Here is a 19,388-nt window from a genome sequence, read left to right as displayed (position 1 = left end):
TTTTAGCGGCAAGAAACAATCAGTGCCTTCTCTGCGCCATAGCAATTGAGATACTATCGAAGACAGAGCTACCAAAGCAGAGTTACTAAAAACAGCCTTCCGAAATGCCTTCACAAAAGCAGACGAAGTAAATTTTTCAGAAATCGAATCAAGAACAGCTGCGAACATCAGTAACGTAGAAGTAAATATCCTCGGGGCCGGCCGATGTGTCCGTGCGGTTCTAGGCGCTACAGTCTGGAACCGCGTGACCGCTATGGTCGCAGGTTCGAATCCTGCCTCGGGCATGCATATGTGTGATGTCCTTAGGTTAGTTAGGTTTTTAGTAGTTCTAAGTTCTAGGGGACTGATGACATTAGAAGTTGAGTCCCATAGTGCTCAGAGCCATTTGAACCATTTTTTGAAATATCTTCGGAGCAGTGAAGGAGCTTAAATCACTTAATAAAAGCAAGTCTTCTGGTCCAGACTGTATACCAGTTAGGTTCCTTTCAGAGTATGGTTCAAATGGCTCTGAGCACTATGGGACTCAACTTCTGAAGTCATTAGTCCCCTAGAACTTAGAACTAGTTAAACCTAACTAACCTAAGGACATCACAAACATCCATGCCCGAGGCAGGATTCGAACCTGCGACCGTAGCGGTCTTGCGGTTCCAGACTGCAGCGCCTTTAACCGCACGGCCACTTCGGTCGGCCCCTTTCAGAGTATGCTGATGCATTAGCTCCATACTTAACAATCATAACCAGCCGTTCGCTCGACGAAATATCCGTACCCAAAGACCGGAAATTTGCGCAGGTCACACCAATATTCAAGAAAGGTTAGGAGTAATCCACTTAATTAGAGTCTCATATCAGTATATTGTGTTCGTACATTATGAATTACCTTGAAGAAAACGGTCTACTGACACACAGTCAACATGGGTTTACAAAACATCGTTCTTGTAAATCACAACTAGCTCTTTATTCGCACGAAGTATTGAGTGCTATGGACAAGGGCTTTCAGATCTATTCCGCATTTCTGGATTTCCGCGAGACTTTTAACACTGTACCACACAAGCGGCTTGTAGTGAAATTGCGTGCTTACGGAATATCGTCTCAGTTATGTGACTGGATTTGTGATATCCTGTCAGAGAGGTCACAGTTCGTAGTAACTGACGGAAAGTCGTGGAGTAAAACAGAAGTGATTTCTGACGTTCCCCAAGGTACTGTTATAGGCCCTTTGCTGTTCCTTATCTGCTTATAAAGGCACCAGAAGATCAGAACAAAATGCAAAACAGATTCAGAAAAGATATCTGAATTGTGCGAAAATTGGTAGTTGACCCTAAATAACGAAATGTGTGAGGTCATCCACGTGAGTGCTAAAAGGAATTCGTTAAACTTCGGTTACATGATAAATCAGTCAAATCTAAAGGCTGTAAATCCAACGAAATACCTAGAAATTACAATTAAAAACAACTAAAATTGGAAGGAACACGCAGAAAATGTTGTGGAGAAGACTGCTTTTTATTGGCAGGACATCTAGAAAATGTAACAGATCTACTAATGAGACTACCCACACTACACTTGTCCGTCCTCTTTTAGAATACTGCTGCGCGGTGTGGGATCCTTACCAGATGGGACTGACGGAGTACATCGAAAAAGTTCAAAGAAGGACAGCATGTTTTGTATTATCGCGAAATATGGGAGAGAGTGTCACTGAAATAGTACAGGATTTGGGCTGGAAATCATTAACAGAAAGGCGTTTTTCGTTGCGATGGAATGTTCTCACGAAATTCCAATCACCAACTTTCTCTTCCGAATGCGAAAATATTTTGTTGACGCCGACCTACATTGGGAGAAACGATCACCACGATAAAAAAAAAGGGAAATAAGAGCTCGTAAGGAAAGATATAGGTGTTCGTTCTTTCCGCGCTCTGTACGAGATTGTAATAATAGAGAATTGTGAAGGTGGTTCGATGAACCCCTCTGCCACGCACTTAAATGTGATTTGCAGAGTATCCATGTAGATGTAGATAACGCTGTTGTATCCTCTTCTGAGGCATATTATCACACAAATGTTGTAACTGGTCCTTGATATCCTAGATACTTGTCCTGGGATGCAGATGATATCGGAGCTGGTCATATACATGTTCCAGTGGGGCAGATCTGGGTACCTTTCTGACCGCAGGATTACCTCAGCATCTTGCAAACAATTCATAGAGAAATGAACCGTCAACATCGTTCTGTTGAAAAATGTCACCACGATATTGTCGCCTAAGAGGTAACACATCAGGGTGCAGGATGTCTGTGATGTACTGTTAGAACTTCAGAGTTCCATCAGTCACTACTAGGCGTGAGTTGAAGTCATACCCGATGACTCCCCGCACCATGACGCCAGAAATAACACCTCTGTGCCTCTGTAAAACATTGGAAAAATGGGACAGCTGCCAAGGTTGCCGCCATACTCACCACCAGTTGTCACAAGGAGTGGTGCAGAATCCTGATCCATCACTGAATGCAAAGTGACGCCATTCTTCAGCAGTCCATGAATCCCATTCATAGCACAACTCCAGATGCAGCCTATTTCGCTGCGGTGTTAATGCCAGCCTACACACGTGACAGAACAGTGATTCCCTGGTCTGACTGTGTGGAATGATGCGAACAGTTACAAAGAGTTCATAGCTTATTCTCGGATGGCAAGCATAGATGTGAAAGGGTTACAATGTGCTTGGTTCACAGTAGGGTCGTCCTCCATGATAGTGGTCACACATTGTGTGCCAGAGCCTTGACGATGAGTATGTCTGCCCTCTTATTTACACACAGTCCAAAATCGCGCCACTGTCGCATCTGAAAGCCGCACAGATATTCCACGACTTGACCAGTCAGCCAAATACAGACACTCACTGAAGCCCCTTTCAAACACCAGAAGGTGCTGATAATGTTGTCTCACATGAGTACACAGCATCTCCGTGTCCTTCAGTGATCACTCAACATCTGACTCTGTTCACACCACCTTGTACAGCCTAACAGACCTGGTAAAAACACTAAACATGAATGGCAATAACGCAATTTCCTGACCATTCTACCTGTTACAGAGAATTGCATCTCTTATATGTAGTTTACATACCCACCAATAGTATGCTCATGTACAAAGTTACATTTAGAGCTAATCGTTTCTTGGTGCTTCATGTTTTTAGTCAGGTGGTGTATGAGTCACCACTTTGAAAAAGCACACTGATTGCTGTTGAGAGCTGTAGATGATGCAGTTCTCGTACCAGGTACACCGCTGGTGTAAGTCATGGCAGTCCAGTAGTATGTGCCAAGCGGCTGTATGGAATCAGTGTAATAAAGTGGGATCAGCGTTGAGATTTGGTAGATTGGCGAAAAGAAGCTATCATGTTCTGGCAGGTTTCTCAGCATGATTGGTTAATTGTGGTCTTCTTGTTATTAGGCTGATTTGTTTTTTTCCATTTTATGCTCGGTGTTTTGATAACTGAACCAATCATCTTCTCTGGGTGCTAGTGGTTATGTACGTAGTGTCTGGATTCCACCAGTCAGAAGAACACATCAGGGTCGCTCATTGAAATGAAATGTTGTGTGTAAAATGGAAACAACTACTCTGCTGAATAGCTGAAATGTCATGTGGCTAGGGCCTCCCATCAGGTAGACCGGTCACCTGGTGCATGTTTTTTGAGTTCATGCCACTTTGGCGACTTGCAAGTCGATGGGGATGAGATGATGATGATGATGATAAAGACAGCACAACACCCAGTGCCTGAGCGGAGAAAATTTCTGAACCTGGACCCCTTAGCATGGCATTCTGTCGCGCTGGCCATTCTGCTATCGAGGCGGATGGCTGAAAAGCTGGCAGACCAACAGTAAAAAAAAAAAAAAAAAAAAAAAATAAATAAATAAATAAAATAAAATAAATGTACGAACACAGTGTGCCCACACACAAGGTGTGGTGTACCACAACATATGTGGTCACAGGAAGATCCTAACTAACATAAACCTGACCCAAGTCTCACGCCTTGCCAATGACAGTTGAGTTAAAAGTTGACAAGAATTTTTGCTGTTAGTCAGTGCAGGTTCATGTGGACGAGTTTCTGAGGGAACATTTCGACGTGAACTGCATGCAGTCGAAATTTGGTGTCGACTCTCATGCAAAAGACCACTGCTTGCAGTGGCACCTAAATCAGCACATCTTGAAAGGGCAAAACAACACAGAAACTGGACAGTAGCTGACTGGAGGCAGTGTTAACTAACATTTCTTGATTTAACCGTTTTTCAAATGCTACAAGGCATTGAGGGCACAGATGAAACAATGAAACATTTAATCTGTGTTGTATCTAGGGTGCAGTTGAGGCTAGACATGGTTGTGTCATGTTTCGGGGTGGGGGGTGGGGGGGTGTTGTATCTTGGCTTGGACCCACTGATGCTGATTACTGTGAATATGAAGCAAGCTGTTTATTTCAATATTCTTACTTCTACATCTTCTGACAAGATGAGAAAGATTGTGCTGACAGAGCTGCATGCATACATTCTTGGTTTCATGAACACTCAGGCAGCCTTTCACACTTCAACTGGCACACTCAATCACCCAATATTAGTTACAGACATTTACTGTAATATCACTGGGACCATGGATGCAATGTAGTAATCATCATCCCCACAGTTTGGTAGCAGTGGCTTCAGCTGGATGTGGCATATCTGAAGAAAAAATGCCATTATCATGACTAGAAGCTAGTGTTACGAGGTAATACTCTGATGTCTCCTAGTGTTAATAATTTTTTTGTTTGGAAAGCATATAATGCATGAGGGTGAAAAATCTATAAATTGTGAATCATTGATTTTCTCTAATTCTCGATGCTTCCATGGCCTCACACAAAGTCTGTTTCATGACCTCATGCAGAATCCACATACTCTCACCTCGTGAGTCACGTTACATGTCTATTTGCCCTTACGATTAACTCAGAAATGTTTGTTGTCAGACCTAGATTAGTCTTGCTCTAGCACACGTACACTGGTGGTGTTACACTCTCGGAAGTAGATCCTACTTATGTATTAGATACGTTATTACTAAGTTTCGTTAAATGAAACTTCAAGATATTCAAATCTGTTAACAGCCATTAACGTTTTTTCTTAATCACGCTTTAGCTAAGTAGTTTTTATTTGAAAAATGGTGTACAGTCACAGCTTCCGCACTGTTGTGCTCTGATTGTCGCGCTGTTAATACGTGGTATGCAAAGGCTGAGGCTGCTTCATGTTCTGCAGTGAAACACGCGTGTGGAACAAGGTTAAAAAGCGTGGAGAAATAGGTAGTTCTTAATATTTTTCATAAATTTACTAAGGTAACCGGCTTCGAAGTTTTCCGTTGTTCGCTGGTTCAAGTCTCCCCTGAGTCATTTTTTTTCTCATTCAATTGTAAAATTCATCATAATTTCTATGAAAAATGCACGTCTTCTTGTTTCTAATTACATACTGCACGTGAAATTCCTGTTTATATAATTTATTTATTATCGATATTGTATGAAAGACATTTAATAAAAGCTGCTTAAGTTACGAAAACAAGTTTAATTTTTTAAGGCAAAAATGAAAAACCAAGTACTCTTCATTGCACCACAAAAACATGTCGTAGAAACATGAAAAACTATCATTTTCACAGCATCGAGCACACCAAACGAATGCTGCATTTTTACACTTTCCACTGTACGATTACAATATGAACCAAACAGAACTGATCAGGAGCCAATTTAAGGGATATGGCCCGAGAAGTAACAAGACTGTTTAGCTGCCAGAATACTGGAACTAACGCACACAGCTTTTTCAAAAGAGAATGCGGCGCTTGGTTGGCTTCGTGGTTTTGTTGTTATCAACGTAGCAGACGACAGTTCCAGAACTGCAATGTAGTTCTCGGATTCGGATAAGGAAGGAGCTAAGAGATTAACAGACGACTGACTGTAATAAATATCTTCAGTGGCTTCAGTATTCAACAGTAACGTGAAATTCTTCCAGTATGCTTTTGCATCACACTTGGTTTGCTGAGAAAAATTATCCTGTGTTTAAGTTAGGAATTTTCATTACTCTTGTTTTTAATTAGAATGCTATGTGAGGTGAGAACGAGAGCATTTTATGCTTTCCGTCTGGTCACCTAAGAAGCGTGCGGTAGTGCTGAAGTTTTGCCGAATATTATTTCACTATCTGTAAAACTTAAATGACATTCGAAGCTATATTGTTTCTTTGCTGGCTAGTTGGACCGCTGGCTGGCCAGTGCTGTCCTAGTTTAATGCGCCGCTAAAGCCGAGCATTATCGCTCAGTTTATGTCCATGTAACACAGCACACAACGATCCTTATGGTCGTACGTGGCTGTAAAGAGCTTGGCTTTCACTCCACGTGAAAAGAAATCCAACGAAATTCAAGCAGACATGTAAAAGTACATGGCTTAATGTATACATCAGGTTTATTCTTATGATGAACAGAGTGTAATATTCTGTAGGTATCTAATTACATTCAGAAGGATTTAGATATGCCACCATTGGATTAGAAAAAGTACAGCCTTAACAATAAATACACCGCCCCCAGTTGGTTCCTAGCAACTTTAATAATCTCCACAAAGTGAAATTTCACAACTAAAGTTTGGTTAGATTTCAGCACGTTCAAGAGTCAGTCACAATTTTATTACGACAGTAAAATTCATATATTTGAGAAGTGATGTACACTAAAAGTCACAGATGGTTAGTGTGACATACCTTTTACCAGATGTCCCTGTAAATGAAATAGCTATACGCCTTAAGAAGAGCTCTGAACTGCATTCATGGTCCAGGTTTTTCTGCTTGATAGAGACAATGTTATTGCACGTCTAGTTGAGTATGAAAAATAAAATAAATAAACAATAAATATTGAGGAGCTATCTTGCTGAATGACCGAGCAACTGATATCAACACCTAATGTGCATTAGTTAGATTTTGGTTAAAGATACACACATTCACCCAACAGCTACACAGACATACATTGAGGTGAGGTGACCTGAGGCTCCACACAAGCACTCGCAAGTCTGTGGAGCTTTCTTCAAACAATGGGAGTAGTCTTGCTCAAGTTACAGGACACGCACAATTTGTTGCAGATGAACAAAGGGTTCATGTGATCAGAATTTAGGTTGCTGTGTCCTGATGGTGGAAATATCAAGGCTGTGATTTTATCCAATATAAACCTCACCGACATATACACTGAAAAGTCAAAGAAACTGGTACACCCACCTAATGTCGTGTAAGACCCCCATGAGCACGCAGAAGTGCCTCAACATGATGTGACATGGACTCAACTAATATCTGAGTGGTGCTGGGGCGAATTTGTGCCAAGAATCCTGTTGGCCTGTCCATGAATCCATCAGAGTACAAGGGGATGGAGATCTCTTTTGAACAGCATGTTGCAAGGCATTCCAGATATGTTCAGTAATGTTAGTGTCTGGGGAGTTTAGTGGCCAGCTGAAGTGTTTAAACTCAGACGAGTGTTCCTGGAGTCACTCTGTTGCAATTCTGGACGTGTGGGGTGTCGCATTGTCCTGCTGGATTTGCCCAGTGGATACAGGTGATCAGACAGGATGCTTACATTTGTGTCACCTGTCAGAGGCATTTCTAGATGTGTCAGGGGTCCCATATCACTCTAACATGCCATACCATTACAGAGCCCCACCAACTTGAACAGTCCCCTGCTGAAATGCAGTGTACATGGGTTCATGAGGTTGTCTCCATACCTATACACATCCATCTGCTCGATACAATTTGAAACAAGACTCGTCCAACCACGCAACATGTTTCCAGGTGTCAACAATCCCATGTCAGTGTTGATGGGCCCAGGTAAGGTGTAAAGCTTTGTGTCATGCAGTCATCAATCGTACATGAGTGGCCTTCGGCTCTGAAAGCCCATATGGATGATGAGTCATTGAATGGTTTGCACTCTGACCCTTCTTGATGGCCCGACATTGAAATCTGCAGCAATTTGTGGAAGGGTTGCACTCGTGTTGTGTGGCACTATTCTCTTGGATGATCATTGGTTCCGCTCTTGCAGGATCTTTTACTGGCTGTAGCAATGTCAGAGATTTGATGTTTTACTATATTCCTGGTATTCACGGTACACTTGTGAAATGGTCATATGGGAAAAATCCCCATTTCATCGCTACCTCAGAGATGCTGTGTCGCATCACTTGTGCGCCAACAATTACACCACATTCAAACTCACTTACATCTTGATAACCTGCCATTTATTTCACAGGTATACATGTATACTGAATTAAAGATAGTTGATGAGATAGAGAGCAAACACTCTTGTCACCATTGTGAATGTAACAGTTTGGCATCTCTTTTGACTGGGACTTACCAGAACTTCAACTGGCGATCTAACAACTGCTCCAGACAGTTGTCTTACATAGGCATGGCCAACCGCAGTGTCATATTCTGCCTGTTTACATTTCCCTGTATTTGATTACGCATGCCTATACCACTTTCTTTGGTGCTTTGATGTAGATTACCTCCACTACCTGCTGTTAGCAAGTGATAGGTGTCATGTCAAGCAGTTTTTTATTTACCCGTACACTGCCATTGGCAGCTCACAACCGGTCAACCTTTATTCTATCATCATGGCTCTTTACTAAATGTCATTGACTAATATTGAAATGGCCAGGTATTTACTGCACTGTGGCCCATTTACCCTCCATTAAAATTCATGACGGTCAGTGCATGCCCTTTCATTAATATGTTTTAGCCCTGGAACAAAAAGCCCAATGCATGAATGATCATGTAGCATGCAAGATAATCTGACAATTATAAAATACTTTCTCAATTCATATCCTGCCCTGAGCTGTCATTCTGATGGCCAGTTGAAGTTCTGGTAAGATTCCAGCACAAGAGATGCCAAACTATTAAATTCACAATGATGAAACGAGTGTTTGTTCTCGAACTCAGCAACTATCTCTAATTCAGCGTATAGGTATATCTGAGAAATAAATGTTGCCTCATAATCATCCTGCTTTGCAGCTTTTCCATGCCTTTAAGGTTGCTGATGCCATTCAGGATAAAAGCAAAACAAGCTTCCTGATACCCTACAGAAAAAAATACAGTCTATGGACGTAACTATTTTTACGCTATCCGTGTGACCTTATTATCACCTGCTAACTTGACCAAGCAGACATTCTTTCAAAGAGCCAAACAAGTGATGATCTGGTGTTGCTGTGTCTGCTCTATATTGTGGATATTTCCACATCTCAAAACTTCAGATCACATAGGACATCCATAGTTTCCACATCTGTATGAGTGTGTGGCTTGTCGTGGAGCAGCAGTACTCCCTATGATACCAGGCCCCAACTGTCTTACCAGCAAGTTATTTGCAAGAAATACTGGTCACTGTTTCGCTAATTGTTCTGGAAACACGCCAGGGTAGGGTGCCTTACAACCCAAAAACCTGAGTGGGGTTGTGCAGTGGTTAGCACACTGGACTTGCATTTGGGAGGACGACCATTCAATCCTGTCTTTAACCATCCTGAATGAGGTTTTCCATGATTTCCCTGAATCACTTAAGGCAAATGCTGGGATGGTTCCTTTGAAAGAGCCCAGATGATTTCCTTCTCCATCCTTCTGTAATCCAAGCTTGTGCTCCGTCTCCAGTGACCCATCTCCTCCTACAACCCAGAAGTTCATCAGTATAACTTCGTAGTGGATGCCTGCGCCTCTGATTGTTTCCCGAATGGAGATGATGCATGCTGCCACTGCTTTGATAATCTCTTTCTCTCTTGCTTGTGAATGTGCACACAGAACTCATCTCCTGTCAAAGTTCAATTGAGGGGGCGTGCACACACACACACACACACACACACACACACTGGCAATCAGGTAACTTTATGATCCTCATTGATTCAATATATTCAATACATTCATTAGCCAAGATCCTAAACAATGACTTTATGTAGAGTGTTTTTGGAATTTAGACTTGCAAACCGTTATTTTAACCGTTTTCTTAGCATTTTAAAAGTGTGAATACAGCAGTTGTTCTGGTAAAAGATAAGTTTTATCTTTATCTTTTGTTGCATGTTGTATTGATTAAGTTAATATTATTTCTCAATTTATGATTTGTTACAAAAAAGAAATTTCAGTAAGATGAACATGTGTAAACTGTCAAAAGCTTTGAAAGGATTTCTTTGTATGTTCCTCCACTCTCTCTTTCCTTCCTGTTAGTGCCCTCAGTGGAATATCATCCATGAAGCAGTCAATATTCTACTTACTTTGTAGGGTCAAAACACATCAGTGATGGGCCATTCAGCTTCAGGAAAAGTAGTGAAGGAACTGTTTTTGTTGACAGAGAGGCTCTACCATCAGTAATGGTCAGAATCATTTGGGGAAAACCCTCTTTCATGTTCAGTAGACAACAATGAAATTTTCTTGATGTTAGTTGTCTACAGAAGCAAATTTGCAAGATACTTTGTTTTGTTTTCACAATTTCCACCAAAGCTCTCACACTTTACAAAAAACTACTCATGAATTGGTTTAATTGTATATTGTTCGTTCAGCTGAAAGGCATAGTTATTACATTGTTTCAACTGCAGCAAATGTTCTATTATACCACATCTCAAAATTTGCAGTTCTGATTTGTTTTCATCCGAGGCACTGATATTGGTTACGGTCCGTCCATTACAAATCCAGCATTGCCGCACACTACTGCTTATGAGACAGGATGGTGAGCCAGACACCTACCATCATGAGTGTCATTTGTACACAGTTTCCTAAACACTGAAAATGCTGGACTGGTACCCAGTCTCTGCCTTAGAAACCACTTTTCGCAAACAATTAAAATAAGGTAACCAGAAAACAAACTTCAGATGATTCACAGAGAAGTGGCCCACACAATGTAGCTCCCTTATTTAAACTGACAACTTCCGGCAGGAAGGGCATTAGGTGGAGGAGGAGGAGGAGGAGGAGGAGGAGGAGAAAAAAAGATGATTCTGTTCCATTACTTGTTATCGAGAAGTAGCCGAGGAACTCTTCTGCTGTTTCCAAAAAAAAAGTCTGCAATCATTCATTTTTTATCCATTCTGTTAGTACACTCGTGTTCCCCCCAGCTGCACTCTATGATCTCACGTGTCTTACCTCTGTTTCCTGTTCGGAGCAAACCAGTGGCACTGTGTTGCATAATACTTAGATTTACTGAGTAGAGGCCAAGAAACAGTTACAGAACAGTTGCAGATATTGTTTTGTACTTCCCAGTGAGCCTGAGAAATATATTCTACTATGTTTTATTTTGGAACACATATTTGTAAACGTTTATATGCCAATGTGTGTCTTTCAAAACCATCAATATTGCCAAGGTCTGCATTTTGATATGCATATAAATCTTGAAGTAGCCTAAATTTCTTGAAGATTGTGTGGGCTAACTCTCACTCCACTAGGTTTCATTTTCATTGTTGTTGTAGACATGTCTTCCTCTTCAGGTTGTTCCTTGATCAGTTTGGTTTTTTTTCTGTCTGCCTGGTAATTTCAAACATGCATTTCTCCTTTGCTCCCTGAAGAACTCTCATTTCATGTCTCACTTCTGTGAGTTGCACTGATTGATTACTTTCCTGTTCCGACACATTGCAAGCTACATTTTGAGACCTCTTATTGGTTTACCAGGTTGAATCATTACAATTTTCTCAAACTGTATGAATCTTATGCATACTTCAGACAGTTTTCTCACCTTATCATGGTGATCAAATTTCAGATTGTGGAAAGGCCACCTGAAACACATTAAGCTGCTGTTCATTTTATTTGCTATTGTGCGATTGGTTTCGGTCAAAGACTAATGTCCAGCATGGATTTTTGTTAACAGCAAGAGTTACTTATATATGTTAAAAACAGAGTATCAAAATTACAGTATTTATAAATAAAGTTTACATGTACATAGAAGTGTATATGTAACTCTTGCTGTTAACCAATATTTGTGGTGGAAAATGCTCTTTGACCAAAACTGGACACAAAATAAATGGAACAGTAGCTTAAGGTGTTAACATCATGTCATGTCTACAATTGATAAAGGCTGTGTAACATAATAAACAATAAGTTTTCCAATTTCAATTAACAATTCATCTTATAAAAAATATTGAGGACTATATAGAAATCAGGTAGTGATAGACTCATGGAGAAACATTTTTATATATAACAGTAGACATTTGAATAACTATATGTTTACCAGAGCTCTACAAATAAACATACTTAGTCAAAGGTATTTTCTTTACTTTGTCACAACAATAATAGGAAAGCTATCATACCAAAGTGTACAGTTAACCTGTACAGTCAATAAAATTTTCATATTTGTGCTTACATTTATAAATCAGTAATCTTCAGTTATTTTATTTAATAGATAAGGATGGCAGTCTTCAACTGGGCTTAGCTGAAGTAGCAACATTACAGAGTGAAGCAGTACAACTGAGACGAGAGAATACTGCTCTGCGCAACACACTTCTTGCACTCCACTCCGAGCTCTATGGTGCCAAATTAGCTGCCAAGTATCTTGATAAGGAACTGGCTGGCAGGTGAGCGAGGCAAACTTCCTTTTTCTTAACATGATACTAATATGCTTTGTGTAAAGTATGTATTTTAGATTACCTCTTTTGTTATTGTTTTATTTTACCTATATGTTTACATGTTCTCCAAATAGATAAGTTTCATGATCAGTTGTGATTATGAGTGTCTACTTTCAAGCAGTAGTATTGAACCAGTAAGATTGTTGTAGACTCGGTGTTACATTTAGTGCAGTTGATAGTAATCATGTCTCATCAAATAATGCATGTGCAACCAACATTGATGTATGAAAAGAGGTATTGTTAACTGTTAACAGTTTATCTTCTGTGGTATCAAACATTTCAATACATTAACAAATTAATTTTCCTGTTTATTATTGTTAACAGTAATTCTATATTTTTATTGATAACAGTTACTTCATTGTATGGTATCTTGTATTTCATATGTTTCATTGTGATTTCTGTTTTTGATTATTTTCAGGATCCAGCAGCTCCAATTGTTGGGACGAGAGATGCGTGGTGAAATACGGGATAAACTGTGGAGGCAGCTTGAGGCAGAGATACTACTGCATAGGCACAAAACGGTTGTAAGGGCATGTCGAAGTCGGAATGCTGGATCAGGTTCCTCTGGTCCACCACTGAATACCTCCCAGTCGCATTCACAGCCACAGCAGCATCAGCCATCATTGCCACAACAACAAGAACAGAACCAGCATCAGCAACAACACCAGCAGCAAGAACAGCAGGAACAGCAGCAGTCCAGTGCATCAGAGAAGGCTGCTGCAGAAGTAGCCAGCACTAGCTGTGGCTCACAGGGAATTGGTGAGCCACGGACTGTTACTGTGCGGAGGGAGCCAGGTGAAGGCCTTGGGATATCCATCACGGTTAGCATTTTGATTATTTCAGTCAGTTGGTGATAATGCACTAGTTGTTGTTTGTTGTGGTTTGTATGCTGTAAAACTGTTAGCAAAAATGAACATCAATAATGGATGTTGTTTCCCTTTGCAGTATGTCAATTCTAAAAGAAATAATTTGAAAGTAATCTTTCTGTAAAATGGATTTATTTTTAAAATGTTTTCCATGAATTTTGCTCGGTTCATATCTTCATGTTTCTTTAAGTACTTGGTATTACAGTACTTGATTGCAACTATGCAGTTCATGAAGACAATGTGTAATGCATGTGCAAATTCTTCTTACAGAAGTCTCTTAATTTTGGATAAGGCATTGCCTCTCAATGCTACTTTCAACTAAATGGGAAAATATTATATCAATAAATCTCATAATGTGTAAATGGATACCTCATAAATTTAGTGATGGCTATGACGATCCATTGCTAGGCTAGTTAACTTATATTTGCAACTTACAAAATGTTTCCCTTGCCTTGCCTTGCCTGAAAAGAATTAACCATCCTGCCATTTCCTGCTTTGCCCCATCAACATCATGCTGTCAAATTTACCAGAACTAAACATTTGGTATGATGTTTATCTATGCCTCATTTTTTAGACATTTTTTGTGAAGTATTCAGCCATTTTCCAACTGCTCAAAACCTGTCCACCTCCAGTCTTATGGTCATGCTTGTGTGTTTGACATCAGTCCATTCCTTCAACCATTCATTTGTTTTCTTGCATCTCATAGTTGCCAACATGCACCTCTCTGAATGGTTTTATCATTAACCCAGTCACATTGAATGATGAGCGGTAGTCACAGAGGAAAGATGTGAAAGTGAATGGCAGTGTAAAATGTGTGGTGTTGCTCTACTATTAAAAGACTATTTTGAGTTCTACTATACTAGTTGGTATGTAAAGCAGTCGTTCTACTGATGCATATTGAATCTGATTTCACAGCAACCAAAACTGTATTTAAATGTGATGCCATTGGGTTATACGTCACACTGATGGTAAATTATTTAATTTATTACATTATGAGCTTTATTTTGAGAGCTATTTGATTTTCCAAAAGTACTACAATTTTTGATTTTTCTGTGTACTACTTTTGTTGTTCATTGAGTATTCGTCTTGAACTTTATCAAATACAGAAACTTGTCAACTAATTTTGTGACCTCACTTGTAATTTGTAATCAGGGTTGCCACAGGTTCTGGAAATCAGGGCATTTCAAGTGCCAGGGAAATCAGGGAAATATCAGGGAAATTTGAAAAAACAATGGAAAAATCTCGTTTTTGTCTCAGTAGATGAAATAGTTCGTTTACTAAGGTGTCGTGCTTCATTGCTGGCTGGTTGCAGCTGAGTACATTCACCGCTTCCCTACTCCCTCATTACTACTGCTTCAGTGCTCCCAGCATGTCTTGCCACAAGCTTAGCTGCTCCCGACGAGAAGTAGGGAGGCATCAGGAGGGGTTTGTTTGGATCTGATTCTCGGACTGTAGTGGCAATGGCTGGAGACAGTGGTCATGTGTGCATGAGTTGTGTCTGAGTGATTTTGTGAATGTGTTTGTGTTCTCGTTTTCTAACAAAAGCTATGGCTGAAAATTTAGTTGTGAGAATATGATTGTCTTTTCTATGTGCCTGTCTGTGGCTCAGCAATCATCTTAACAGTGAGTTGCTACCTATCTTCATTATTATTGATTCTCAGGGTATTTGAGTAAGTTATCTGTTGCATTAATTGATCACCATGGTCTCATGTCATCAACGTGCTATCTGTGGCTCATCAATTGCTGGCCAAACAAGTGGATTTCCACGATGGGCCGGAACTGCAGGCTATTTCTGTGGGTATCTGTAATGGATCATGGCTGCCGATCTGAAGCTGTTCAGTTCCACAAATGTTTGGGCCCTACCTGTCGGATCTAGTCCCACTGATCTACCTGCAGGCCGGGTCTGTTTCTGTGTGGTATAATGTAGCGGACTTTTATGGTTTATCCATTGCAGCTGTCTCACCACAAGTGAATTGTACAGTGTGGCATTTTATAGACATTTTATTTGTTCTCGTACATTTTGGTACTTAAAATGGAGTTTATATGTTCGAAAGTATGGACGATAAGAAGAAGAAAACCGTGTCAGTTGCTGGCAGTTTGTATGCTATGTACACATATATTTATGAAAGAAAAATCACACAATACCAGTAAAATAATTAATAACATAGTGGGTAATAACCAACAATAACAAACATAGTAGAACCATCATTTTATTGACTGTCACCTACAGTGTTGGTTTGCAAATTTCTTCTCCATCTTATACACTTCTTTCAAGAGGCCTACTTTTTCTGAGGTTATTTCTGAAATCAGTGAAAGTATTTTAAATATGTCTTGAGAGTCCAAGGAAGTGCGTATTTTTGTCACCAAATTTGTTTAGTTTTATTGGAATAAAATAACATCAGTGGTCTTAATGGAACACGTACACCATTTAGCTTGCTTTCTGCGCCTAAAAACAATTCATTACAAAAGACTTTGATGCTAGTACTTAAGATTTTCGCTTACATCATGAAACGCCATTTGCTTGCAGGCTTTTTTTTTTAGGTATTTCCTTGTTTGCACTATCGTTTCTTGTACCTTACCTGCAAAGACAGATTGTCAACTTACGTCTTAACTCACCTGCGAGATTTCAAAATTTGTCAGGGAAAAATGCTAAGACTTGTCTGAAAATTAGGGAAATATCATGGAATTTCACTTGGGGAAACCTGCGGCAACCTGGATAATGAATTCTTTAAGTATGTTGTTCATACATTGTTTTAGCCTTAATATAATTGATTCCAGACCATTTCAGACTTGTTCTATTATGTTCTTCCATTCATTGTTAAAGTTTATTTGCACTATAGACAAGCAGCGTGATGTCATTAGCAAATAAGAGAGAACTTGATATGTTACAATGAGACACACACTATCTAATCCAAAAATATCTGGACACTCCTATGCAATGCAGAATTGACCACTAGATATCACAGTTGTCATGAACCCGCTCTACTGTGCAGGAAAAGTTATCTCCATAAGGACACCGTTACGGTGTGGCTAATGGCTGTATAGTTCTTTAGTAGAGCTGGCCATGATGTCTCCTTTGTTGATGCTGCTAAGTCTGCGTAGTCCATGTGGCTTCTCGTTGTCTAGGCGATGATTCCTTTGCTGCTCTGGGTCCAAGAAAAGGTGCGGGTTTTTTAATTATCACTGGACTATCGAAATCATGACGCAGTATTCCACAGTTTCTTTGTATCAAAAACACACATTTATTGCCAAAACTATATACACAACTACACTCAACCGCGGCCAACACTCAAGTGGCCGAAAACCCGTTGTAGACCAAAGATCACGGTCATAAGCGACAAAGAACATACAATTCCAATATCGATTATTGATCACAACACCTAACTTAGTATTATATTAAGCAAAAGCTTTTTTAACACAACTTTAGTGTATAATATAACAAAATGATGTCTATTTGTCAGTTCCATTACATAATCTAAAAAGTATCTGGACACCCCTATGCAATGCAGAATTGACCACTAGATATCACAGGGTGCAGATCCACCACTACAACAAGAGTTGGAGAGTACTTATGTGGTGTTAGTAGAGAAGCACTAACAGCAGAATGCTTCAGTCAGGAGAACTCAGTGACTTCAGACATGGACTGGATGTCACCTGAATATCAGATCCATTTCAGCCTTTCTAGAACAGCACATTTCAACTGTTAATTACCTGATTGTGAAGTGGAAAACATGGAGAACAACTACAGGTAAACCAAATCCAAGTAGACCTCATGTGCTGATGAAAAGACACCATTGATCGTTGCAGAGGACAGTTGCAAAAAAAAAAAAAAAAGTATGAGATAAGAAGAGGGTATCATTTGTGAGTCCAAGGTGCTGCCAGCAGTCCAGTTAGTGCAGCATAAGGAGTTAAAAAGAATAGAGTTCAGTGGTTCAGCAGGTATTCATAAGCCACACATTTCTGTAGTCAGTGCTACATGGTATTTGAGATGGTTTAATGAGTGATGCCACTGGACAGTGGATGACTGGAAATTAGTGATTTTGTGTAATGAATCACTCTATACTATGTGGCAATCTGATTGGAATGGTCTGGGTTTATTGAATTCCTTGAGAATGTTACCTGCCAACGTGGGTAGTGCCAACAGTAAAGTACGGAGGAGGTTATTTTTATGGTAAGGCAGTGTTCTTTGTGGTTGCAGTGTGTTCTCCTTATTGCTCTTAAGAAAAACACTAAATATGGAAGAATATAGCTCGTTTGCATCACTGTGACGTTCCCTGTTATAAAACAGTATCTGTGAGGCCATGGTTTGTTACACTTCTGAAATGGAATGGCCTGTGCAAAGTCCTGGCCTGAATGTAATGGAACACATTTAGGAAGAGTTAGAATATTGTTTTTGCTCCAGATCGAGCATATAACATCACTCCCTTCTCTATTTTGGCCCTTCAAAAAGAATGTGTTGCCATTCCTTTACATATGTTCAGACATCTCATTGAAGTTTTCCACAGTAGAGTCCAAGTTGTCATAACGGCAGAGGTTGGGACATCCCATATTAATACCCACTAATATGTGTGATCAGATAATGTATTCCTTCTTCATTTTCCCAGTTTTTAGGATCTGAAAACTTGCCCTAGGACTGCTGCTAATAGTATGGTAATATGAAATTTCCTTTCCAGATTCCTCCTTCAATTCTGAATTCTGTCATGATGAAATCTAATAAAAGCCATTGTACTGAGATACATTATTCAGCACATCATTTGCTGAAAATGCTGTCCAGAAAAGAGCCTGAAAGAATGTGGAATGAGTTACATTATACATTATCCATTGTCCATTGTTCAGGCTGAAGAAGCCACAGCAAGCTACTTCTGTAATATATACAAACAACACATTTGTTCAGGCTGAAGAAGCCACAGCAAGCTACTTCTGTAATATATACAAACAACACATTATGACTACAGCTAATCTACTCACACTTATAATTGTTGAAATTAAATATTAAGATATCTGGTATGGAAACTTACAATAGGGTCATTGGCTTATTTGTTTTCCCTATTGAGATAAATAACTTCAGCAAATTTCAGCATTTTGTCTTTGTTTTTTAATGGTATGGTACTTTACAGTTTGGAAGTTTTGTCATGGCTCATGTAATGGCTCAAAACAACATTTGATAAAATTTTTAAAATAAATTGCTTTTTTATACTTAATAATCCAAATAATGTGAAGCTTGGAGTTTGTGTTCTCCTAGAGTGTAAGGACTGCAGAGAACAATATGTTGTGCATTTAAGTAAAAGTATCAACACAGGAAAAAATGTATACTGACATTTTTGTATTTTAATTTGCAAAAAACTACAGTTCACAATTACATATTGACTGTCACATAAAGGGAAAGAAATAACCTCAAAAAAGTTTTTTAAAGATAATCCTTAAACCATGGACTATGACTTGGGAAAAGGAAGTGAATGGTGTTTTGTTCCTTTGCTTTTACAAAAAATAATAGTTTTTCATTGCTTCTTGAACATAAAATATAACATTGAAGTTTTCAAGGGTTCCAAATGATACACTTTTGACTGAGCTGGTATGTTAAGTGGTTAAACTTATAAAAGAAACTGGCTCAGCAAGAAGTCTAAATTAATCCAGTTTTTTGAACAATACTATGTACAGTAGAAACAACAATATTTTCTGACTGGAGCACATACACTCTTCTGAAAATTGACAAGTTCTTCCAGTTGGTGATTTAGGACTTTAAATGACAGAAAGCAAATGAGGAATGGAAGCTGGGGAAATGTCCTTGGTCAATGCAATGATGGTGAAGGTCCTGAAGGATGCGTGTATTGTACGATAACATCAAAGTTTATTGTATTTAGTTAAATTATTTATCCTAAAGGACCACAGATGTAAATGTTATACAAGGTACATGCCTTGGTGGGATATGGACATGCTGGTT

At 39.4% G+C, this 19,388-nt stretch overlaps 1 protein-coding gene across 1 annotated transcript in view; it reads left to right on the top strand.

Moving 5' to 3' along the window:
* Positions 1 to 19,388, top strand: part of LOC124545764 — a 114,897-nt gene that overhangs the window by 52,546 nt on the left and 42,963 nt on the right. The window contains exons 4-5 of the mRNA XM_047124709.1: positions 12,359 to 12,530; positions 13,000 to 13,402. Coding sequence (XP_046980665.1) covers positions 12,359 to 12,530; positions 13,000 to 13,402 — 575 coding nt within the window. The remainder of the gene's footprint in view (positions 1 to 12,358; positions 12,531 to 12,999; positions 13,403 to 19,388) is intronic.

Source organism: Schistocerca americana, chromosome 8 (genome assembly GCF_021461395.2).
Source record: "Schistocerca americana isolate TAMUIC-IGC-003095 chromosome 8, iqSchAmer2.1, whole genome shotgun sequence".
NCBI lineage: Eukaryota > Metazoa > Arthropoda > Insecta > Orthoptera > Acrididae > Schistocerca > Schistocerca americana.
The sequence above is the reverse complement of the archived record's forward strand: the minus strand, read 5'-3'. Positions and strand labels throughout refer to the sequence as shown.